This window comes from Cyprinodon tularosa, unplaced genomic scaffold (assembly GCF_016077235.1).
Source record: "Cyprinodon tularosa strain WSP-4 unplaced genomic scaffold, ASM1607723v1 ctg94, whole genome shotgun sequence".
Classification (NCBI taxonomy): domain Eukaryota; kingdom Metazoa; phylum Chordata; class Actinopteri; order Cyprinodontiformes; family Cyprinodontidae; genus Cyprinodon; species Cyprinodon tularosa.
In genome coordinates, this window is record NW_024039718.1 from 478814 (window position 1) to 504497 (window position 25684).

General features: G+C 38.0%; 1 protein-coding gene across 1 annotated transcript in view; it reads right to left on the reverse strand.

The window, feature by feature from the left end:
- The window catches only part of cdk5rap2 (CDK5 regulatory subunit associated protein 2), a 48346-nt gene that overhangs the window by 8545 nt on the left and 14117 nt on the right, over nt 1–25684 (reverse strand). The window contains exons 5-36 of the mRNA XM_038274979.1: nt 24994–25070; nt 24655–24778; nt 24251–24429; nt 22782–22920; nt 21737–21790; nt 17032–17151; nt 16822–16941; nt 16602–16694; nt 15711–15929; nt 15455–15625; nt 15258–15368; nt 15040–15177; nt 14786–14965; nt 14453–14647; nt 12324–12515; nt 12032–12161; nt 11803–11936; nt 11599–11715; nt 10688–10831; nt 10493–10605; nt 9755–9894; nt 7919–8059; nt 7726–7835; nt 6804–6947; nt 6221–6322; nt 5109–5296; nt 4245–4581; nt 2598–4146; nt 2359–2463; nt 1837–1985; nt 527–912; nt 203–435 (exon numbers count right to left, since the gene is read on the reverse strand). Coding sequence (XP_038130907.1) covers nt 203–435; nt 527–912; nt 1837–1985; nt 2359–2463; nt 2598–4146; nt 4245–4581; nt 5109–5296; nt 6221–6322; nt 6804–6947; nt 7726–7835; nt 7919–8059; nt 9755–9894; nt 10493–10605; nt 10688–10831; nt 11599–11715; nt 11803–11936; nt 12032–12161; nt 12324–12515; nt 14453–14647; nt 14786–14965; nt 15040–15177; nt 15258–15368; nt 15455–15625; nt 15711–15929; nt 16602–16694; nt 16822–16941; nt 17032–17151; nt 21737–21790; nt 22782–22920; nt 24251–24429; nt 24655–24778; nt 24994–25070 — 6334 coding nt within the window. The remainder of the gene's footprint in view (nt 1–202; nt 436–526; nt 913–1836; nt 1986–2358; nt 2464–2597; nt 4147–4244; nt 4582–5108; nt 5297–6220; nt 6323–6803; nt 6948–7725; nt 7836–7918; nt 8060–9754; nt 9895–10492; nt 10606–10687; nt 10832–11598; nt 11716–11802; nt 11937–12031; nt 12162–12323; nt 12516–14452; nt 14648–14785; nt 14966–15039; nt 15178–15257; nt 15369–15454; nt 15626–15710; nt 15930–16601; nt 16695–16821; nt 16942–17031; nt 17152–21736; nt 21791–22781; nt 22921–24250; nt 24430–24654; nt 24779–24993; nt 25071–25684) is intronic.

The following is a 25684-nucleotide window of genomic DNA, read 5'->3' on the forward strand; positions in this document are numbered from 1 at the left end:
GAAAAAAAAAGGTTTATCATGAATAAGTCTGTTTAAACCAGAACTGGGTGACTGCTCCTTGTATTCAACTCTTTCCACTGCCTTTGTTTTGCATGACATACATATCAGCAGAATATCTATAAAACTATTCAGTCATACATTAAAGACCTAATTCAGGAATAGAGTAGATATCACATTCTTTATTAGTTACTGTAGTGGTTACCTTTATCCAGCCGGCCCTCCAGCCCATCTAGAAGGTTCAGACTCTGATCCAGCTGCACCTTTATCACCTCCCCCATGTAGTAGTCCACTTCTCCAGCATCTAGCAGCTCTTTGAAAGCTTTGTTCAGCTCTTCTAGCTGTTGACGCTGCAGAGCTCCCAGCCGGCGGCTTTCCTTGATTTGCTGCCTTAGTTGTGACAACTCTCTGGCCTGCGACTTCACCAGAGAATCAAGCCTATAAAGAGGAAAACAGAAATTCACCAAATGTGTTTACAATATTAAAGATTGGATTATTATAATCAGAGTTATATTTTAAGAAGTATGACCTAGCAGGTGATGTTGAGCGGCTGCGGGTTTGGTTGAGCTGTTCGCTTGTGGTGCGGTTTGGTGTTCTGTCTTTCCAAAGGTCCATATTCACAACATTGGATCTAGACTGATTCTCAGCCTCCCTTTGCCCCCTCAGCTTCCCACCTCTTTCTGGACCATAATCCACTTTATGTGGGCCTTCTTTTTCCCTGATGCTGAGTGGGTCAGAGGTGTTGGCCACTATGTCACTAGACAGAGAGTTTCTGTGCAAGAGACTTTGCATTTGGAGGATGACTTTGGTCTGGTTTTCTAGCTGGACCTTCAGCTCTCTGACTTGTGCTTGAAGTTGTAGAGGGTCTTCTGATGCACCATACTCATCATATATCTGTAGGCCTTTCAGACTGACCTAAATATAAAAAAAAAAAAAAAAAAAACAAGTAGCAGATGAAAAGCTGAATTGAGCATATGAATTCACAGAGAAAAATAAGATTTAAAGTTGAAAATTTCATGTAACCCCATTAGTAGTAATTGATGTGTTTTGCTGACACTGCAACAGGTTTTTCTGTCTTCTTCCAAACTAGATTGGCCTCCATATAATCCATGTCAGAGATGGATCCTTTTATAGACTTTAGATGTGCAGTGTAAATGATAATTTACTCTGGTATGGAGATTAAGTTTCAAAAAGATATTTTATTTGGAAACTTTTATGTGACTATTTTTCACATAAACATGGTTGCAAATTATAAAGGAAAATTAAACTGAATTTAGTGTCTGATTTGCAAAGTATCCCAGTCAACTTTAAAGGGTTAGGGTTTGGGATTATTGACTGTGACTCTGTACTGAAAAATATATCAAATAACTGGTTAAAAAAACCCACAGATGTGGGATATTAGTAGAATTAAATCATTTGTCTATTATTTAGGGATGTCCCTATACTACTCTTTTATTTCCAATATGATACCATTGTTGTGTCTTGACCAATTAACAATATGGACTCAAATATGATATAAAAATTGAACATATGTACATTTAATACTTATATTGCAGAATATTAGAAAATACATAATCAAGGGACTTTCCTTAAACATGGAACCATTAGTCAACAACAATAAGTTTTAGAACAACTAAACCAATTATCATGAACATATGATAAACCTAAACTTCAAATAGAAACAGAGAGAAGTGGTATATTTCTATCAGCATGCCTATTTAGATGCAGGCCAATATATTCCAATATTCATTTTTTGGCTGATACTGCGTAGATTTCTGTTTTTAATATATGATTGTGTGATATCCCTTATATTGTTAAAATAAAGATTAAAATGCTTACTTTAGCTGAACTGAGAGCTGGGGAACTTGGGTATGGGGTGCTGGTGTTTGAGTCCAAATTTTCAGTGGACGAGAAGTTGTTCTGTTCATTTTTCAACAGGGAGGGTAAACTGGAAGCACTGCAACTAGGGTTCACACCCACCTCTAGATCTGAAAGAAAAAAAAAACGATAATGGAAAACACTGAGAGACATATTGCCACAGAAGGAATCAATTATTCCATATGCAGGTAGACTTGATTAAGGCTAGAAATCAGACTGAGAGGTTAATAAGTGTTTGAAAGACATTCCCAAACCTTAGAGTGAAACATGCAAGAACTGATCGGTGCAAATTCAAATTGGGGAAAATAGTGCAGAAGAAACCCAAAGTTAAAACCAGAAAATAGACTCTGTGTTATGAGAACCCATCTGAAGACAACCTGCTTTTCCATCCTCATGCATAGTTTTAGGGAAAGGATATATCCACAAGTGAGATTAGAGTCCACCCAGCAGATGACATGCAGAGTCTGCCTATAGTCCGTCTACCTGTGCTACTGCTTTCTTCCCTATCGTTTTCACTCTTGCCACTGGTTTCGTAACCCAGGTCCTGCAAATCCACCTGCACGCTTTTGTCTCCCTGCTCAGGAGCTGCTATTAAAAGCAATACATTTCATACAAGTTAGAAACTATGCATCAAAAGGTAATGTTGTATCGCTTTTCACAGTTTTTTTTTTTTTAACTATCAGAACATTTACTTCAACAGTTGCAAGAATACGTTATCTAACCTTTCTGTGCAGTTTCTGGAGACGTGTTGGTTAGAGCAGTGGCCAGTTTCTCTTCCAGGCTTTTACAAGCTTTCTTTTTCTCCCTCAGAGCCTTATGTAAAGTCTCTAGTTGGAGCTTAACATCTGGTGATAATCCTTTGCCGTCTTGTGCAGCCCTGTGGGTCTCGCTCTCTCTTCTGTGACTTCTCTCTTCTTGCATGGATGCCTGGAGATCAGCTATTCTTTGAGAGTAATCACTGAAAACCTTGTAAAGGTGACAAAGGTCCTGATGGAGCTTCTGTCCTTCAGTTTCGGCTGAAGCGGTGGACACATTCCTGCTGTATTTCTTTCCTTGCTCAGCAGATTCAGTTAGTTTGCTTCTCTCTTCAAGGGCTCTGTGAAGATTATCGAAATCCTTCAGCAGGTCATCGCTTGGTTCTAGTTTATCAGAAGCCAGGTTTGCAGCGTTTTTACAGTGGGCTGCTAACGAGGAGACGGCTGACTCTGTTGCACTAAAGCATTTCTTTAACACCTTTAGCATTTCCTGCTGTAAATCAGAGTTACTAGAACCTTTCTCTGCATCTTGGTCATCCCCATACTTATCTTCAAGCATCCCTGCAGTTGCTGGTCTTTGCCTACAGGTGGGGCCATTTAAGTGGGCATGGTCACTATACTGTGCAGCTGCATTTGCAGTTCTTAACTGCTCCTGGAGCTCAGCATTTAACTTACTTTGTTGTAAAAGTGCCTTTTGCAAAGAGTCTGCATGTTGCTGCAGCTCAAGGTCAGGATCCCCAGTATGGTCGCTGACATCATTTAGGCTATTTCTGCTTGACTGTGTATGAACCTGATGTATTGCCCCCTCTATCCTTGAACAAAGAGCATCAGTTTCAGGTGTCTTATCTTGGCTCTGAGAGGAGGTGATGACCTTTTCTGCCATGTTCAGCAGCTCAATAAGCTGGTTGTTGAGCTCCTCTTTCTCCTGTAGGGCTTTCTGCAACTCCATGCATCTACTGTGGAGGTCGACATCAAAACCCATGTTAAACCCAGAAAGTGTACGTGAATCAGGGTTGCTCTGGTTGTCCAGACTGTAGGCAGTCAGATAAGCAATGGTGGATTGTGCAGCCTGCAGGGCCACTGAGTACTCGCCGTTCAGTCTCTCCTTCTCCTGCAGCTGAACGTGGAGCTCCTCCATGTCAGAAAGCTGCTCATGCATCTTGTTGATCAGAGCCTCCTTTTCCTGGCATTCCTGGTTTAGAAGTTCAAGCTGAGATAATAGAGAGGATTCACAGTGGGAGGGATCCACTGGTATTCTAGGTTCAGTTTCCTTGTCGGAGCCTTCTGTGGGACTGCAGCTAGTGTGTGAATAAGTGATGGTGGAGGAAGGGGGGGTGTTGTGATGAGGTGATAAATCAAAGTTGGCATTTAGTTGCTGGTCTGAACCCGAAACACCATCCAAACTAGGGTGCTGCTGTGCATCAGTCTGCCTCCGGTCAGAGGGCACAGATTGCGAGTTAGGGCTACCCTCCACTCTGAGCCTGACAGGCACAGGGAGGCGGGATCTGACTCTAGCCTAAATTTGAAACAGAAAATCAGACAAACATTATAAGTACTGGTAGTTAGAAGCAATTGTATGTTTTTTTTTTCTCCCTAAAACCAAGGAAAACTTGCCCTGTGTCTTGCCACATGCTGCTTTGGAGTCTTGTTGTCTTGTTGACTTTGAGGCTTCAGACCTCTCTCATCCACAGTGCTGATATTAGCTACTGTAGAGTTTCCTTGTGATGTATTGTTAGTTTTCTTTGTAGTTTCCTTTGACAGATTACACATTATGGATCCATCTTCAGATTCAGGTTGAAATGTTTCCAAACTTCTCCTTGATTCAGCCTGACCATCACTGCTGTTACCCGAAACATCTGCACTCTCCTTTTCTTTACACTCAGTGGATTTCTGTTCCTTCAGGAGACCCCACAGCTTCAGGTTTTCCGATCTAAGTCGGAGTAACTCCTCTCTGCAATCAGCAGTTTTTAGTTAGTGTGATACTGAGTTAATAGTTATGCATCAAAGCTAACATACCCTTTAATTAAAGATAGAAAAAGCAGCGGCCAGTAAAATAAATTGAACTTGACAAAAGTAATAACATATAAAAATAATTTGAAATAATGAAAATCATGAATTAATGTTTAATATTTTATATATATATATATAATATTAAAAATTTATTCATGATTTTTTATATATATATATATATAATATTAAAAATTAATTCATGATTTTCATTATTTCAAATTATTTCTATAAGTTTTTCTGGGACTGTTTTTTTTATAGAATTATTTATTAAATAAAAATTAAAAATCAATATTTTTGGTTGCCAAATTTTCAATTGTTGCACTTTTATTCATTATTACCATTTTAGATTTTTGTTATTTGAATTCTTATGTTAATTTATCCTTTTCTTTAATGGGAGGGTATTTAAACTTTCAAGCACAAGTGAAGTGAAGATAAAAATGTTCTGGATTCCACTAGAAAAGGACGAACCTAAGCTGCAGGACAGAGGACGAGCCAAAATCTTCCAGCAGAGATGTAAACACCGTTGCATCTGCGTTCCTGTCTGCTCCCTCGCTGACTCCGCTGTCTAAGAGAGCCCGGTCAGAGTGAGCATGCTCTCTACTCTGACTTGACCTGCCGTCCATGTTTTCATCACCAAGCAGACTTCCAGATGCAATCTAAAGAAAAATAAAATAAAATATATGATTATTTAAAAATTGTAATAATTAATAATACATAAAAAAGAAAGTTTTACTTGCCTTAGGAAGACATTTGATTTAACAGTGTGACAGTGTCTTGCAGCAGTATCAATACAAACTGAAATATTTCAAATTTTGTCATGTCATACTATAAAAGTAAATGCATTATATTAGGATTGTGTGTGACAGAAAAGATAAGGTAGTGCATAACTATATTGAAAGAAAATATATAGTTTCTAATAGTGTTACAGACAAGAAGTGGGGCGTGTGTATCATATTTACCTCTCTGAATCCATACTTTTAACTACTTTTCACTGAGGTTAACCTGTCGGTATTCTGGGTACGTTTCTCTCCTTTTACAAATGCAGAGATTGAATAATTGTCCATTCTTCTTGGCCATGAAACCTTAAGCTCAGTCAGACTTGGAAAAAGGTGTTTGTAAGCATCACTTTCTACTCTTTACAAATGGATATACTGGAAGACTGGAACATCCCCCAGTCTAAATTGTTTAGCAGCATCTGCAGTGTATTGAGCAACATCCATCTTCCCATCAACCCTGACCGGTTTCCATGTCTAAACCCCCAAGCATTTTGTTTCCATCACCAGGGTTTAGGGTGATGAGCATTTCTGGTTTTCTTTCACATATTGCATAAAAACCAAAATGTCACTTTTGCTCCCATCTAAGCAAAGTACATGTACCCATATGTCTGCTGCCTCCTTTAGAGGACTTTTTATTGTGTTTGTCATGAGCAATCAGATTTGTGCAGCTCACCACTAATAGTTGTTACATCAACAGATCCTCCTAGAGAGGATTTCTATATCTACTCTCCTTCATTTTCTGTCCAGCCCATCAGTTTAGGTCAGGTCTGTAGATATGCTCTACTTTTCCCGTTTAGATCTTACCGGTTCTAAGCTGATGCTTGTTTGGATCCCTTTATCCCAACCAGGAAGATGTTCACTGTCAGAGTCATCCAATGGTTGCTTCTCAGGCATTTTGTCAAGCTGCTAGAGTAATGGGATGGAAGGTGATTGTGACACAGATGGCTTGGTAAAAAAAAAAAAACTTAAAGAGGGAACAGAATCCATAAAATACTGAACAGCAAGAGCAGAATGGCATGATGTGTCTAATGCAGCATGGTGAGGAGAGACCATTTAATGGGACACGGAGATAAAAAAAACAAACAAAAAACAAACAGGGACAGATTAGGAAAAGGGACAGAAGAAGAGGTTTGTTTCTACTACAGGCAAACACCACACTTATTTTAGAAACCACACACACTAGACCAGGGACATAAGTAAGAGGCTAAACAGAGCGGAGGTTAAGTTGTAGGTTAGGAGATTAGAAAGGAGCTGAAAAGGTGGAGGTTAGAACAATGACACTCTGGACAAAATCTAGATAGCTGCTATCTAGGCTAAGATTCTGTTAACATCTAAACAATTCACATTGAACTCTGGGCATCTCTAGCTGTCTTTAATGGTAGCTAACCTGTCGGAACTGGCTTCTGCTGGGAACATCTTTGACTTCATTTTCCAAAGTGTCCCGCTCCGACTTCTCCATTTGAGATAATCTGCTCTGCAGCTCATTGTTCAAACTCTGCAGTCCAGCAACACGTTCCTGTAAATCCAGCACCTGTGCCATAAAGGAAAACTTCGTCATCATTTTTATCATTTTAGCTTAATAACATAACTTAAAAAAAAAAAAAAACATGACATCTCAGCTGCCCTGCAACCCTCTTTTACTTTGTTTTTAGTTCGTGTTTTTTTAGGAGCTGCTGCTCACATTACAAAATGCAATTTTTTTTTTTTACAACAAAAGATATAAAAACACTTCACAAACAAATAATTTTAAAAAAAGGTAGAAAGGACGGAATCATATCGGAGGGGCAGTTTTAAACACTAAGAGCTGCCAGAAAGTATTAGTTCTAGATATGAAGCCTGAATGCACAATAAAAAAAAAGTTTCAGGTGAAGTCCACATATTGTTCTACAAGATAACACCCAGCTACATGTAATCAAAGACCTTAATTACGTTTGACGATAAGGTTTGAAGATTTCTTTAACCAAAATGACTTGTTTCAAATACAATAATCTGAGGTGAAGGTTACATTTTTCTAAATGACCTTTCTAACAAATCTCTAGCCTAAGACATGATACAGCAGCACATCAATCACACCTGGATGTCCTTAGCAAGCCTCGGTTGACTAAACAAGATGAAAACAGTCTTTGCTAGTTTAACAGTAATTCCCTTTCATTTTACCTGATTTCTTATGCAGAGGTTGTCTCTTGTTTTGCATCTTTATCAAATACATGTTATATTCCAGTCATGTAGTTTGCACTAATTAACTGAGCATGCCCATAATAAAATGTATGTTAATATAAAGGAACAGGCTGGTGTTCTCAGGCACTCACTTTCTGCTGAAGCTCCTCGGGAGACAGTTGAGATAAGCTGTCATCTGGTCCTTCTCCCACACAGATGCTCATGTAAGAAGTCTGATCTCCAATAAAACTGAAAGTCTCACCTAAACATAAAACAGATTTATATATCTGTGAAGTAAGTGTTGAAAATCCTTTAAAGTTTGTATTGGGCGGGGGTTAGTCGTACCAGCATCACTGGTTCCACCAACTCCACCTCCACGGTTCTGAATTGCTCCCAAGCGAGCCTGCAGGGATGCATTCCAGCGCTGGGCGTCCTCCAGCTGATTCCTCATCATCTCCAACTCTTTAGGATCAGTGAGGTCCATACCTGAGCAGATCCACATCAAGGTTTATATACAACTCCTGAACATTTCTGTGTATATTCCACAGTTTAGGAAATAAAAAAAACACCTAAAACTGATGCACATTTTGTATTGTTCCATTCAAAAGTAAAATATTCCAAAGTTACACAATGTATTTTATTTCCTATCTACTTAGAGCTGTGCAATATGGCTGAAAGATGTATCATGATTTAAGCCTTCCATAATAGTATATTCATGATAATTTTTTTGTTTCACCTTTTCAAAATGAGGACTGGGGGAAATGAACGGCTGAATTTAAATAGTAACCTTAAATCTTTTTAAACGTGACTTAGACCTCTGAAAAGAGATCAGTCCTACTGCCAAAATTTACACAGCTTGGACGGTAGTTTAAGAAGCTAAATACTTTTCTCCACATGCCTCCCCTAGAAGGCCATGCGGTTTCAGATCAGAGATTAGTGAAATTATAGAAGATCCTATCAGATGTATTTTTTTTATTTATAATGACAACTGACTATTGGAGTTTTTTTTATTGCCAACCCCTATGTGAACTAAAAAACAACATTTTGCATGTGGACTAGTTCCGACATGACTATCTTTATGGGAATAAACAATTAGGCTTTATCAGTTTTTTTTTATAATAAACTGGTGGCAACTCTAAAGACAAAGCAAACTAGCATAGTGGGTATGTTTCTATTTTAAAACAAAAATGGCTAATTACACTTAAAGTAATTACATATAAGACTGTAACATATATGCAAATCAAAAATTACATAACCAGAGTTAAAATGTTGACATGTCATTAGGGCCAATTAGCACGCCTCATCTGTCCAAAAGTCTGTGAGAAACATGGGTACTTTACTTACAGCTGACCTATTTTTACATCTGTTACCCTGCGGATAACGCTGTTAGAGGAGCAGGCACTAGATGTGCCCTCTGGCATGAGAACACACATGCATGTGGACATTTTTGTTATGATGTCTAGGCAACAACCTCAGTCATCAGCAATGACTTAAATCAGGCAGTGCAGTGAAGTCACATTACATTTGAGTGACTCATTAAAATATGATCGGTGCACATTGTAACACAGTTAGATGGGGATTTATTTCAGGAATATTTTTATTCATTCAATTCATTCAAGTTTTATCTAAGCTTTCACTCGTTTGAAAAACCTTTAAATATGATAGTGAAGCTGTTACCTCTTTATTTAAAATCAAACAGATGGTTGGAAGGGAGGGGGGTTAATAAAACAGGTGATGGAGAAGTGATAAGCACACAAACAAATGATTTAAAAGAACAGTTCATGCTGAAAATGAAATGGAGAAAGGATAGAGCAAAAGTAGCATTGATTTTTTATTGTTCATGGGTTGAAGAATACATGGATTTGGTGAAACAAGTTGGATCTCTGGTACAAACAAGGACATGCAGATGGAAAGATTGTTAGGTACAAAGCAGAGGACAAACAGATGAGAAGGGGATTAAAGAGCAGATGTGCATGCAGCATAAACAGACAACGACGAGCCACAAGCTCAATCAGACACATTTGTGAGTCATGAATCCAAGCAGTGGACAGAGATGACATGCATGTCTGTTTCCTAGTAGTTGTGTAAGAATTGACAGTAAGATATTGGTTCCTTTCCTTTCTCTGTCTTTTCCTCTTTATTTATCATGCTCATCTACAACCCAGCGTGTTTGCACTGCACCTTCTCTTAGTTTGGTTCTCTGTATCTCTCTCTCCAAGTCATCCCTGAGCTCCTCATTAGTTCTGATGCTGTCTTCTAGCTGCTGCCTGAGAAGCTGAACTGCTGTCAGTTCCAGCTGCAGAGCATGGAGACGCTGGGCGCTGAAAAACACACGAGGATCAAGACAGTTACACCTATGCACACAGCCTAAATCAATCATCAATATCACTAAGTGGGCTATTTTTAAATATTTAGCCAAGCACCGATCAAATCAGCCAGTGGCTTCAGCTGATAAAATGAGCCAATTTGTTCTGGATCCGCCGTAGCTAGCATTCTACAGATCAAATAGCTAAAAATCTGTTGTTTTTTTTTTCATTGAACTAGTACATTTAAGAACAGAGTGCTTTCATTTAATTAAACTTATATGTATAAGAAATCAGAAACGGGTCAGGAATATGTGCTTAATGGATGTAATCTTAAAAATAAAAATAATTCTGCAGCACTTTATGGTCAATTTTGTAACCTTTTCAAGCTGAATTAAGACAGAAATGGTAATCAGTTTTTTTACATACATTAAAAAGGTTTTCTTTATTATAATGAAGAAATTTAAACTCAGAAGGGATGATCCTAAGGTGAGCAAAAAAAAAAACGGTACTGGCTGGTAAAAGCCTGATCGGTGCATCGCTAACAGCAGCCACTTTTATATATTGATTACTCAAAAAAATAAAATAAACAGCAGCTGGTCAAATGACTCCTTACCTATCCTGCTCCTTTACAGTCCTAACTAATCTGGAGTACAGCTGTTGTTCAGCTCTAAGGGCTTTGTTTAGAGCGTTATGCTCCTGCTGCAAGGCTAAAAGATGAGGCAAAGCCTGAGGGCAAAAACAGGAACCATCTTACTAGTGAGCTTAAATTGTTGTTATGGATGAGTTAAGAAGGTATTTAAAGTGTTACATCTTGCTGGCTGTCTCCTCCTATTATGGTTATTTCTCTCTGAGGCAGCGTAGGTAGGGATCTATCCATGCTGGAGTCCATCAAATGATCCTGAGTGGGATCAGTCCTGCTGCCACCTCCCTGTCCAAGGTGCTGATGGAGAACCTGCTCAAAATTAAAAATGAAAAAGGTCCGTTATTAAACTCTAAGTTTAAATCACAACAAAATTAATTATTTTACTCCCAGTTTCTATAACGAATAACTAAAATTCAATATTTTTGCACTTTCATTTTTCTTCTTTTCAGATTGATATCCTTTTTTTTTTTTTTCAAAAACTGAATCCCAAAGTTCCCCAGAAATTAACCACATATAAAGAATCAAGACTTTATATATGGAATCTGAAAACACTGAGGATGGACATACAGATGGAAAAAGGACCTGAACAAAGTGATTGTAGAGGGAAAGAAAGGAAGGCCAGATAAAAGGGCTTAAGAAAGAAAGGCTTGAAGGATTAATGGAGGAGAGGGAGGGAGGCTGTGGAAAAGGTTGAAACAAAGACACAAAGAAGGACTGAAGAAAAAAATAGTGATGCTCTAACTGGTCTATGTTAAAAAAGATCCAGCGGGAAAGGAATAAAAAGGAGGAACCATAAAAATCAGATCAAGAGACAGATAACTGTAGATAATGTAAGACAAGACAGACAGTTTGACTGAGATGTATGCCAGAATCAAAAAGGAATAAAAAAACAGCCTAGGCGAAAACACTTATTTGTAGAAATTCGGATATTTATAATAAATACAATAGAAATGATTTAGTCAAGAAATACAAATATTCCTCCATACTTATCCAGACCTGAAAACCCAAACAAAGCTCAATACTTTTCTGTGTAGTACCCGTGCCATGCATTCACTAAGTTATGTAGAGCTTCTTACAGTAATAATCTCATCCTTGGTCTTCAGCATAGCGGTCAGGGAATCAATGTTGGCAGCTTGACCTTCCCTGCGACCGTCTAGCTCAGCGAGTAATGACTGGATCTCAGCCAATGAAATCTGGAAATGAAAAATCAAGCTCTTGAATAAATATTTGATAATACAATCCCAGCACCAGATGTGAAAAGCTGCTTCCTGCTCACAGACCTTCAGTTCATTTTCTCTTTTCAGTGCTTTGTTTAGTGCTTCAGTTTTTTGTGCCAATTCACTCTTCAGGACAACAACCGTTTGAATTGGAATCTTCTCCTGATTTTGCTCACCATTCCTCGTAGATAGTTCAGCTTTATATGAGAAATGAAATAGAATTAAACATGAAACCGATATGAAGTCTGACCATATATATCAAGACATAATTTCAAGGACCTCCGAGTCTCACCTTCTCTCTCATCAAGTTTCTCTTGCATAATCTGAATGGTTTGTCGGAGCTCCAACACATGATCTGCCTCGGCCTTGTGACTCATCTCTGCCAAGAATCTGTCTCTCTCCTGACCCCCCTGCAGAAGCTTCTGCATAATAAATCATTCAAAAAATTAACACAATATCAGATTTTTTCTTTAAATGAAGAAACCAAATAAAATAGTTATTCTTTTTTTTTGTTTGTGTAAAAATTTCAAGCCAAGAACATCTTATCAGCAGCAAAAAAGGGAGTTGTCTTTAAGGGATCTTACGTCAATGAGGCTGTCCTTCTCCGCTAGCAGGGTTCTTAGCTCTGCCGTCTCTAAATAACTCTCTTGGGTTGTTGACGAGCTTTTCTTCTCAGCTTTGGTGAGCTCCTGCTGCTTATCAGCCAACTGCTTCCTCAGTTCCTGAATCTCCTGAGCACGCTCAGACAGCATGCGGTTAAAGTGCTCAGCAGACTCCTTAGGAGAGAAAACGGCACATCGACGAATCAATAAGCTTAGACTTGTTAGTCCACACTGCATACACAGGTCACAAGTTTTTTTTTTGTGTTTGGCAGTATTAAAAAATTTTAACCTTATTTCATGCTTAATATAACAAACACAGCTGACCTTTCTTAAAGGGATAGTTCGGTATTTTTGACATGAATCTGTATGGCATCCCCATCACCAGTGGCATGCAATCACACTGACTTACCCCTGGCAGCGTCCTGTGAGCAGAGTTATCGTCCAGTTTTGGTCAAGCCGAAAGTAGTCCGGCAGGTTTTTAGGAACAGCGAAATAAAACTTTTCTCTTCCCAAAACATTATGTGTTCAAAAGAGCGATATTTTTGCATCCCAAAAACTTTGTAGTGGAAAAAGTCACACGTCGTTATCAATTGGTCCTATTTTCTCTCTGTTCGTATCAGTGCGCGCCGTCATTCAGACAGCGAGCTCAACAACAGCCATGTCTCCCTCCGCCCAGCTAGGCGGAGGGAGACATGGCTGTTGAGACATTTTCGCATGTTTTGCTCCTATGAATTTTTTCTGGACTTGTTATGAATACGCTATGTACATGCATAAAATTTAAAAGAACACATAGAAAGTTCAGCATATGCCAGTGTTTTAGAAGATTCTGGGATGTCAGGCATACGCTAGCTAAAACAGCAAGGTGTGACAGGGCCCTTTCCTGTTGGGGAAAGGAGATGTTTGAGAAAGGCTTGTTTTTTCTTTATCTTGGTTCTTTTTCTGTAGTGTATTAACCTTAACTGTAACTACAGCTGGATTGAATTTCAGAAATCCTTCTTATAATCATTCCCTATATCTTGGTTTCTGTACTTTGCATATGTTTTGGTAGACTCATTTTTACAATTAATTACAGGCATATTACTCTTTTTTGGTTTGATGTATTTCACTATTTATTGCACTGCATTTGCCATCTTTGACATAAGAAGCAGGTGCTGTTACAAAATTGGAATGATTTTAAAAGACTTTAAGTAATTCTTAAAAGTGTCAGTACCCCTTTAAAAGCTCATTTATAATCAACAGCAACAAGTAAACATGTCTCATGCCGTAAACATGCCATGTCTCCCTCCGCCTAGCTGGGCGGAGGGAGACATGGCTGTTGTTGAGCTCGCTGTCTGAATGACGGCGCGCACTGATACGAACTCGAACAGAGAGAAAATAGGACCAATTGATAACGACGTGTGACTTTTTCCACTACAAAGTTTTTGGGATGCAAAAATATCGCTCTTTTGAACACATAATGTTTTGGGAAGAGAAAAGTTTTATTTCGCTGTTCCTAAAAACCTGCCGGACTACTTTCGGCTTGACCAAAACTGGACGATAACTCTGCTCACAGGACGCTGCCAGGGGTAAGTCAGTGTGATTGCATGCCACTGGTGATGGGGATGCCATACAGATTCATGTCAAAAATACCGAACTATCCCTTTAAGAAAAACACACATAAGAAATACAAATGTAAGAAATATTGTCTTATGGTCTATAAAGTAACTTGAACCAATTGCCTTCTGCTAAAATTCCATTAAAAAAACATTGACATTTAAGAAAACTACTCATGGCTGAAGTCCAGAGATCAATTTCTCAGTGTACAACAACATGAGAAATACATTTTGTCTTCTCTAAACTCCACATTTTCAGCATTAAAATACATATAGAAAAATAACAACAAATTCTCTGGCAGAAATTTTTAAATTAGGTCCAACATCAAATATAGCAATAGCAATGACCGTAAGGACAGAACAGAATGGTGACTAGATGGATGGGTGGAATTTATTACATTGGTATTGAAAATGAGATCAGAGAATCCAAAAAACTTCTTTCATAAATAAAACGGCTTAAAAATACACATTTCCTGACTCCCCCTTGCTGTTCAAGAACATTGATAATGGAACACTGACCTTAAGAAGTTGGTCCTTGCTGCTAATTGTAGCCAACAGCCCCTCCACGGCACTCTCATTGTCAGCTATGAGTCTTTCTCTGGCTTTCACAGCCTCAGACAGCATAGTTTCTGTGACCTTCAACCTGTGGCCCATCTGCTCAGCCAGGTCCCGAGCATGACTCTGGGACTGGCTCAGCATTTTGTCTGCCATCTCCTATATAAACAAAGTGAAAGCTTTAGAAACAAAACAGTCGAACTAAAGAACCTGTCTGAAATAAGAGATGTCATACGATAACTAAAAGCTAAAATCCCTAGAGCTGGATCAAATAGGGGAAATAAAGTGCTAACTAACTTCCATATCTTTAATCTTTCCATCCAAGGAGAGCTGAAGCTGCTCGATGATGGCGTCTTTTTCCCTCAGTGATCTGTTTAGGTTATCTTCAGCATCTTGTTTGGCTCTCTGCAGGTTCTTCAGAGTGTTGGCAAGATGCTGCAGCTCAACATCTTTTTCCTTGATTAGACTGTCAAAACTCTGCAAGAAAAAAAAATACATGAAGTGGATTCATTTTTTACATTTTCAATCAAAAAAGCTTAAAAGCTACTAACATTGATCGTTTCTTCATTGTGAGTAAGCAGGTTATTAAGTCTGTCCAAGTCCCTTTCCCTTTCTCTGAGCAACAGCTGCAGCTGGTGGATCTCATTGTCCTTCTCCTCAATGGCAGTAAATTTCTCATCCAGAGCTTTCTGTGGGAGGAAAACAAGAGGTGTTAAAAATATAAATATAGTCTTTGTGATGACCAGAAAACATTAAAAGGCGTACTCACCTCCAGTGCACTCTCCTTTTCCTTTAGCCTCTGCCGCAGCTTGTTAAGCATGCTGTCGTTGCTGCCAGGGCTCTTGCTTTGTTCCATGTCTCTGAGCAGGTTTATGTACTCCTGATAAACACAGTAAGATGCAGTTAAAAATATTTTCAAGTGCTTCAAAGGAGATTTTTTAATGTGTAATTTTTTAATTGGGTCACCTGTAGCTGGTGCTCCTTATCAGCCAGTGTTGTTGTGAGCCTGTGGATGGTCGCTTCATGGCTCTGTAGTTTTCTTTTGCTTTGTTCCAACAACTCCTGGTACTGTTGCTCCAGAGCACTTTCCCGTTCTTTTATGTCACTGCTCACCTTTTTAAGCTGATTGGTAAGATCCTGGAGAAAAGAAAATTAAATGGAATTGTTTATATTTTTGGGGGCAAAAAATGTAGATAGCAGAACACCCTTGTGCGTTTTTTACATTTAGGGCTTTGTCTCCTTTCTTTTTCTGTTGCTGCAGGTCCTCCAGTTCAATTTCAAGCTGGTCCTTGGCCTGTTGCAAGTCACCAAGTTCTTGTTCTTTCCTGTCCAAGGCACGCTGTAGTTTTTGAGCTTCCAGAACCTTGCTATGGTGTTCCCCTTGAAGTTGGGCAAACTCGGTTTGTTTTTCGATCAAAAGGTTTTGGTGCTCCTCTACTCCCTAAATATAACAAAACAAAACGTTTGATTTAGATTTAGTCAAAAATGTAATATTCTTGGCTACAATCTCTATCAGTGAGATTTTGGAAGCTAGATTTTCTGACATCCTAGGATTATTCGATGTGTGATAGAAATAAAGAGAGAGCATAATACTTCAGCAGATAACAAGAAGGCAAAATATCTTGTGCTCAACCCTTTTTTATCATTAAACCTTACGATTTGTTAATATTGGTAGTCTTTTAAAGATCTGAGTTAACATACAGATGTACATTCTCTAAATTACACACAGGCTTAAGTTTTGATAAATGTCATATATGCAAACATTTGGTTTTTGCTTAAAACTAAAGGCAGAGACACATTTTTATTGTGACTGCTGTCTGTAATAACATGGCCTTAGCATGTAGTCTTTGTTTCAGATGTAAACAATTAAGGAGCACTCTGGTTTTTAATGCTATTCTTAAACAGCATTCTGAATCAAACTATATCCATTTCAGTAGGTACAAAAATGGTTTAAAAAAAAAAACTCAAAATGTAACCAGTGCATCAAAAATATAGCATAATAGAATTACTAATGTAAACCAACACCATTAATCTCTACTGACATCCAAATAAATGTTAAGTAAAGAATCAATGCTTTGGATCTGGGGAAAAACAGTAGGAGCAAATAACATGCCTGATATTTCTGCATCTGGGCTTTATGTGCAGCCTCTCTGGCTTTGGTCAAAGCATCATCTCTGTCCTCAATCTCCTGACAAAGCTCCTCAATCTGCAAAAGATAAAAGTCAGTTAATCAGCATAGTATAACTCTGACTTTGAAGTTATACCAAATTAAAAAAATAGAGTTTCCTTTGTAAATCACAGTTGGTTCATAAATTTATCTATTTTCTTTTTACCTCCTTTTCTTTTTCTTTGAGGACCTGGGTAAGACCTTGGATTGTCTTATCCCGCTTCAAAGCATTTTTCTTTTCTGTATCAAGCTCATTCTCTTTCTCCTCCAATGTCAGAGACAGGGTCTGTCCAAAACAGATAATATGGGATGGTAAAATTACATTTTCAAATTTAGTGCATTTGTAATGGAGAATGATGCAACCCATCTTACGTACCTTGTTTTGATTCTGTGAATGTTCCAGTGTTTTAGTCAGGTTTTCATTGCTGCTTTTTAGCCGGTTCAGTTCTTCAGTCAGCATTTTATTGATGGACTCCAAATTATTAACACCAGTCTTCTAAATAATTTCAAAGGACACAAACACAAGAATAGAGAACAAAAAACATTTAATGGTATAAGCTACTAGTAGGATACTTGGAAAGGAATTTGCCACTTCCCATATACCGGTAGGTGCAAATTCAACCCAACAGAGTATTAATGACATTAACTACCTTTATTTTGACAGGGGTGTATTCATCATTAAACTCTTCAGTGAGGTCATGCAGAGATTTCCAAACTGCCTCTCTGCTTCTTAGCTTCGCTCTAATAATGACAGTAGCAGCGTTGAACTTTTTCAGCACAGGAATACGACTGCCTGATGGGGAGGACACTTGCTGCTTAGAGATGCAGCGCAGGAGCTGGATTAGGTCAGAGATTAAAGATGGCTGATTTGAAGTCCTGTGGGCCATTGAATTTGGCAGAACCTTTTTTCTTGGGTCAGCATTGGTACTATGCCCAGAACCAATTGACTTTAAGTCCAAAAGTTTTCTTTTGCGCAGAGGATCAGCAGGCTGATCTGAGGGCAAGTCTCTTATCAGTGATTGCAGAGAAGTGGAATGACTTTTGAATCCTTGTCTAGAAAGCGTTCCTTTTCGCTGCACTAGATCAAGGTACATGCTCTGTGACCGGTGACGTGTGCCACTGAGCCCGATATTCTTCATACAGCCATCTAGCCCAGCTCCTGATCCCATCCTGCTGCTCCGAAGCCCACAGCGCCCAGGGGGTGCTCCTTTACTGATTCTGTCCAGACTCACACATCTTCTGATGCGATTCTCCTCATCAACATGTTCCCTAAACATAATTCCTTCATGGGGAGGCTGACAAGCAGCTTCCACATCACGACTGCCAACATCAGAGATCCTGAGAGGAATCTTAGAGCGGGTGCTTCCCCTACCACAGCTCCCAAGGTTGTTTCTGTTATAGACATGGACGATGCACTGGATTAAGTGATCCTTCTCCAACTGAAGTTTTTGAATCTTGCTGCTGTGTTCATCCTGCAGCTGATTGATATTAATATCACACTGAACCACCTTCTCCAGCTGGAAGACACATTTTCCACAGAGGAACTCTCCACGTCCATCCCGAATTACCTCCCGGCCCAGCACGTGGGATAGGATGACCTGGAGCTTCCTCTTTCCTGATGAACTGAATATCCAACGACACTGGCCTCCCACCAGACGAACACCACATATACGACACGGGTCCTTCATGGAGCCTTGGATCTTGGTCAAATACTTCAATTAAATCTAAAAGATCTCTGACTGCCACGTCAAGTGACCAGTGACTTAATGCTCATCATCCTGACGGCTATACTCCAACCATGCTGCATTTTTTTTCTCCCTCCATCAGCGAGGAAAACATAGATGAGAAAGACTGACTGCAAAGCACTATAAGCCCTAAGCCTTGATAATCCCTGCCTCCGCCTCTCTTTCGCTCTCCCCCTCATATTCAGCCAGATCAAATCCTTTGAGACTACTGCAGTTATTTGTGTTAGTGCCATTGCCAGAGAACTTTAAAGTATCATAACATATACTGTAATTTTTTACTATAAGGATGCATGAAATAATGAGATCTTATGCATGAACCCGTACTTGTATCTGTGTACAACAACAATGTGCAACATCGAATACTAATGTCATTTTCTCTCTAACAACAAGAATTGGTAGGTGCTCTAATACTTCAAATCAGCAAGTGGCAGTTATGAACATATATTAAAGCCAGGCCACAAGAAGAAGATCCCGTTGCACCAGCCAGAGCTGTGTAGATAGGAGAGTTACACAACTGGAAAACCAAGCAACTTAGGGCGTCCAATAATTTGCTCCACTCAAAATACAGGCAGATCTTTGACAGACTGGATACTTTTGGTAATTATTTCATAAAATACACAACCATTAGGAAAAAGCTTATTGATTTACAGGTTGTACTCAACATTACAGGTCTGTTGTTAGCCATTTGAAATGTGTTTTATTTAATCCACAGCCTGTTTCAGTTAAGGTCTGAGCGGCTCATGAATTAATATTGGCAAAAATGTTGATATAAATTCTGCTCCTCTGCGCCTCCCTTCCTGAGCACTAAGATGCTCTGTGCCGCCCCTCCCCTCAATGAGCTCCCTCTGTACCACCCATCTCCGCAAACAAAAAGAAACAGAGAGCATGATGTGATATTTAAATTTTTTTGTCTATTTTTCTGTAGTTTAGATGGTTTACTAATGTCTAGGGCATATAAGCGTGAGCGGCTAACTTCCCTCGAACTATTTAAGCTATTTCTGTTACCAATTCTCTTTAAAATGTTTAAAATGTTGCCTATTGTTTCCAATTCTATGGCTCTGGCAGGGGCAGTAGCAATGCTTAATAACTGGGTGACCTTAGCTAGGCCTGCTGTTAAGGAGGAGGTACACCAGCAATTTGGGCGTATTTTCAAGTGAGAATAAATGTCACAACAGAGGCAGCCACTATTCTCTGGTTAGCTTAGCAGTAAAACTGTTCAAATGCTTGGGTTTGAAAAGTTTAGTATCAGTATATCCATTGTTTACTTGTTGCTGTTGATTATAAATGAGCTTTTAAAGGGGTACTGACACTTCTAAGAATTACTTAAAGTCTTTTAAAATCATTCCAATTTTGTAACAGCACCTGCTTCTTATGTCAAAGATGGCAAATGCAGTGCAATAAATAGTGAAATACATCAAACCAAAAAAGAGTAATATGCCTGTAATTAATTGTAAAAATGAGTCTACCAAAACATATGCAAAGTACAGAAACCAAGATATAGGGAATGATTATAAGAAGGATTTCTGAAATTCAATCCAGCTGTAGTTACAGTTACACTACAGAAAAAGAACCAAGATAAAGAAAAAACAAGCCTTTCTCAAACATCTCCTTTCCCCAACAGGAAAGGGCCCTGTCACACCTTGCTGTTTTAGCTAGCGTATGCCTGACATCCCAGAATCTTCTAAAACACTGGCATATGCTGAACTTTCTATGTGTTCTTTTAAATTTTATGCATGTACATAGCGTATTCATAACAAGTCCAGAAAAAATTCATAGGAGCAAAACATGCGAAAATGAACGCTTAATTTAATATGATATATTTTAAAAAATCCCCGCCAGCATCCAGTATATGTGCAGTTTCTGCCCAAATATTTTCAGTTTGTTTTGGATTTTAGTAACAGGGATAACTAGGATCATACATAATTGGCTTGTATGGACTATGTTTGTTCTCTACTTCCAAACTCAGCATATTCCCCTCCATGCCTGTGATGATAGGTTTGTTTTGAAGTTGTGAGATGCGCTCTTGGAAGTTGTTGTGACTGGATGTTGTTGTGACTGGATTTTATTCAACTTTTAAGTCTCTTGGTATAAAATAAATATTTTGATTGTGATGAAAAATCCACTTCCTGGTATGTTGAAATAACAATATATTAAACAAAACAGAATTTACATTATCACAGATGAATAATGATAGTTCATTGGGTGAAATGGACGTACAGAGAAGTTCAAACCCCATCAACACCCCCTTTCTCTGCAAATCTCACAATTTTAAACTTCCACCATTGAACGCGGGTGCGGGGGGGTTTGCACTGTTGTCGACCAAAATCCCGGACGATTTTGAAATTCCCCCACGGATATTTTCTTTTTTTTAGGTATGAAAAGTAGGACATGTTCAGGAAAAGGAGGATGTCTTGTCACCCTACCATTTCAAAAATTTCGATGTTTCAGTGAGTGCTTGTTGCTATAATGCATCTTTGCTCAGCAACTTTGCTCATTTTAAACCAACCAATCAGCGCACAGCTCATCTAAATATTCATGAGCATACCATAAAAGGAAGAAATCCGATCGTTTAATTCTAGGGCTTTTAACCAGGCTTGCATTAGGGCTCATAGAACAGCAAATATGCCATTTTCAGCCCAATCAATGTTCCACACCCTATTCAGAGACTGTAAGCACCAGCACCAAATACCCTATATACCGTATTTTCACGACTATAAGGCGCATATAAACGTCTTTTTTTTCCCTCAAAATGTGTGGCGCACCCTATAGTGCGGTGCGTCCTATGTGTGTTACTGCAGACGTTGTTGAGACCACCATGAGAACGTTAAAGGGGGAAGTGTGGGCGTGGATTGTGTATAAAAGAACAGGTATGTGCTTTATGCAGAACTCCTCATCTCCTCATTGAGGATATGATAAAAGAGTGGCTGAGGGAGGTGTATGTAAGGAGACCAGGTGGTTTTTTTCCACGCATCAATTAATCTGTGACTCCATGCGTGCCCATCTCACAGACAATGTGAAAAACATGGTGAAACAAATGAACGCTGTGCTTGCCATTATTCCGAGAGGTCTGACAAAGGAGCTTAGGAGACAAAGGAGATATATCTGAATTTGAATATATATTTGAACTATTTACAGGCTGATACAGTGTCAATAGTGCATAGTAGAGCTTTGTTGTGTTTTTTCTATCCTTTTTCTTTTGACCTCTTGTCAAACACGAAAAGTCTGACTTAACAGAGAAAGTCTTGGGGAAAAAAAACCCAAAAAACATTGAGGTACATGTGTGCCAAATGAATTAAACATTGTAGTTTCAGACAATTCTTTTTGAGAATTACCAACCTGCTGGTCAGGCTGAGCTTTGTCTTTCTCTTGCTGAAGCTCGTCCCTTAGTTCCTGGGGAACAGACAGCCAAAAATCACTCATAATAAGAGAAATAGAGATATACTAATCAACTTCCTATCAGTCTTGTTACAGTCATGAAAAACAGAAAACAAATACACAGTTTCTGCTTCCTTAGGATTTTAAAGGTAATGCACAGCTAAACAAATGCAGGTGATTGACTGATCGTCAGCAAATGGCTCCACATCACTGCCAAGGTGGAGAGACGTGAGCAGTGATAAAAAAAAACAAAAAAAACAAAGCAAAATCACACCTACTGCTGCAAAAAAAAAAAAAAACTGTGAAAGGGTCAATAAAACAATCTTCCAAACCCAAAGTTCTACTCTAAGAAAGATTATTTACAAGTGATAATATACATTTCAGGGAAAAAATCTTTCCAGGAGGGATGTTCCAGCAATGTTATCATTTTGTCAAACAATGTAATGTTCAGAGAAATGCCCAAGAAAACAAACATTACCTTTACATCAAATACTATAATGTTCCGAATATAAAAGGTTGATACAAGTACAAAAAAATGAAAAAATAGAAACTGGAACAGTTAAGAATAAAAGCTTCTTCTTATCTCCCCAAAAATCTAGTCAAAACATCATATGTTTGTAAGACTGCTGCGACGTCTGGCCAAACTTCCTTCTAGCAGAATTGCAGGATCCATACTGCACCGTGGCTAATGTGAGTGTATGCATTAATTTTAATGATTTGAGTTCCTTGTGGCGCCTGCACTGCCGCTGCACCGCAGCAACACTGTATTCAGTGTGAGCCCAGTGTCAACATGAACATAAAGCTGTTATAAGATCTCTAAGGTGACAAAACCAAGAAACCTGATTTTTTCATGTAAAAAGTGTGTTGGTCTTTAGTTAAAACCTGACAGAAAATCCAGGGTGTTAAAGTGGCTTGTTTATTTAATGAGCATAAACACGAGTCAAATTCTCTGTCAAAAAGGAAAAAAAAAAAAAGCAGAATCTGTATGAACATTTTGAATTCATACCTTAAGCTCCTGATCTTTCTCTGCTAAGAGATTGGAGAGCTGTTTGGTTGATGGTGAATCCGTCTGTTGGTCTCTGCTGTCATGCTGTTGGATCAAAGCCTCCTGGTTCTTTATGGTGATCCTGAGCTGCTCGATTACACTGAAATAGGCAAAGAACATAGTTTGTGTGCTACCTCAAGCATTGAACTGGCCTCAGTTATGAACATACATAATTTTAATGTTCTACTCAGATCAAATAAGATGTTTTCTAGTTTTCATATAGGGAACAAGAAGCCAGAGGGTTTTAGAAAGCAGTGCTGCCTTTTTATCTACACGCATATGGGCTGAATGTCTTTCTAAATAAAATAAATAAATTATGTTATATTGTTGTAGCTAGTAATAATAACTTTGAAATAAATAATGTAGTCACAACAATTATTTTTAGGTTAAATGTATTTTGAAGTCTTCTGATGAGCATAAGGTCATTAGAAGAGTTTGAGAAGCTTGTGAACCAAAATATGAACACAATATACCAATAGGACTGCAACAAATAATTGGATTAATCAATTCATGAAATATTTGTCAACTGATTTAGCAATCAAACAATCGTTATTTAGTGTACAGACACTCTCACGTAGGCCATTAGCTGAAACACCAATCTCCTCACTGTAGCAATTATGCCAAAACTGTAAAAATAATATATAAACATTTTAGATTGATGGTGAAATAAATGTTTTATATGTAAATTTTTTATGCTCTATACAGATCTCCTCAAGTGACTTAGTTCCAGCTTCACCTGGTTCTAACTTTTGAATAAAATCTTCTCTAAAGATTAAGGGTACATCCAACAACATTTTTTGCAAATCGATTAATCTGTTGATTATTTTTTTCGATTAATTGATAAATAATCGGATAGCAAAAGGTTCTATAAAGAATATTTTTTGCTAAATTAAACCAAGTGAAAATAAAGCTTTTCCAAATAAGGAGATCTGGATGGAGCAGATTAACAGACAAAAAAGATTTTATCTTAAATGCAAACTGTTTACAAAGTTTTTTTTTTTTTTTTTTTACAATTTTGGTATAATTAATGCTCTAGGTGGATCACTTTGTCAGCTAAAGGCATTATTATCATTCTCTATACTCCAGTTAATGATTAATCGATTATTAAATTAATTAAGAATGTTTTCAATATTCGATTAATCTGATTAATTCAGCCCTACTCAAGATCATTGATCTAAAAAAACGGTTGTTGACAAACGTCAGTTGCAGCCCTTTTTGCCAGCATTCTTTATGCGACCTGGTCTTAAATGTCCTCTCCTATGACTTCTTGAAAGGGCCTGCAGGTCCAGGATTAATGGCAAACTGATGCATGAAAAATATATAAGACTGGTAGATAGACTATTCAACAGTATACTCTAATAATCACTATTAACTGCTATATACACTAAACACAATTCTTTCAAGTTCTTTGATCTGATTTTTGTTCTTACTTGTCTTTGACTTGTAGGGCTTGCTGTAAATCCTGCACTGGATTTGGGAGAGACAAAGGGCTGTTGCCACCTGCTAAAGCAACAGCCTGAAGTTGCTTCTCCATCTTTATACTCTTTAGTTTTTCCTGTTCAGCAATGGCAGCCATCTTTCCAACCTCTTCTTCAGCTGCCTGCAAATACTGAAAAAAGCAAACAGATGCAACTTTTATGCTACATTACATTTCCTAGACTAATGATTTTTATAGGCAAAACTAATATTGATCTGGAAAAAGTGCTTAAGAAATAATGCAACTGAACACATTGTAGATCTATAGCTGCAATCATGGGAAGGTTTTTCTTGTACATGAAAAGTACAAGAAAGCTAGTAAATCTTAACTTTACTAGCAAGTCTTTACTATATTTACCTGCTCCAGTTCTGCTATTCTTTTATTGAAACCATCTCTTAATGCATCCATCTCCCTCTGAGCTTGCTCTCTGACTCGCTGGGGTTCTCCTGATTCTCGACCAGCCAGACTTTCCAATGCTTTACTAGGATAAACATAGAAGATTTTAAGATTTATAAGAAAATAATTAATTGTATAATTAGTTTCAAATAATTAGAAATCAATAAATTTTTAATTACCGGTAATAAAAAAAAAAAAAAAAAAAAATCAGTTTTTAAAACTTAAACAGTGCCCTTTTCAGAAACCACTCAAATACTGTATATCTGACCTTAAAGGACAAGACAGCTAAATGATACTTACGATGCAGACACTAGCAGCTCTTGTTTCTCAGCTAGCTCTCTCTTCATGGACTCCAACTCCACTTTAAGCTCTATGTTCTATAAAGAATGAGCACTTTGTAAAGAACAAGCTGAATGTGAAAAAGCACAGAAAATCTACAGCATTATGTTGTTATTAGTCTAAACTCTTAACCTGCTATCTGTGCTGTTTTATGACCAAACTGGATATTATTTTATATTTTCCAAAGAAAATCAATGCAATTTGTGGATGAAGCTAAAATAATTTCAAACCATAAAGATGATTCTGGCAGACATCAGACTAAGACCCCATCTCTAACTATTTTCAATCTATAGCTACATCAACCAATAGCATGTTCTTTGAGTCCAATTTATATCAGATAGAGGTTAGGTATATAACCTATATGTGAAAATTTTTAACTCGTGTTCACATGGATTCCAAAACTACCTCTAAAAGATAAGCTGCATTTTCCTTAAAAAACTATTTATAATCAGTTAAATTTAAAGCCAGCAATTCAGATTTTAAAGAAAACCCAAAGGCGATGTGAGACAGGAAACTCTGACGTGTGCATTTCCACTAATGAGACTAAGGGCATATAATCCAGATAAAAAGACTTTAAAATCCCATTAGATAACTTTAGGATCTTTAATCTAGATTATTTTTGGATCTAATGCTCCAAACTCATTTACAGGGG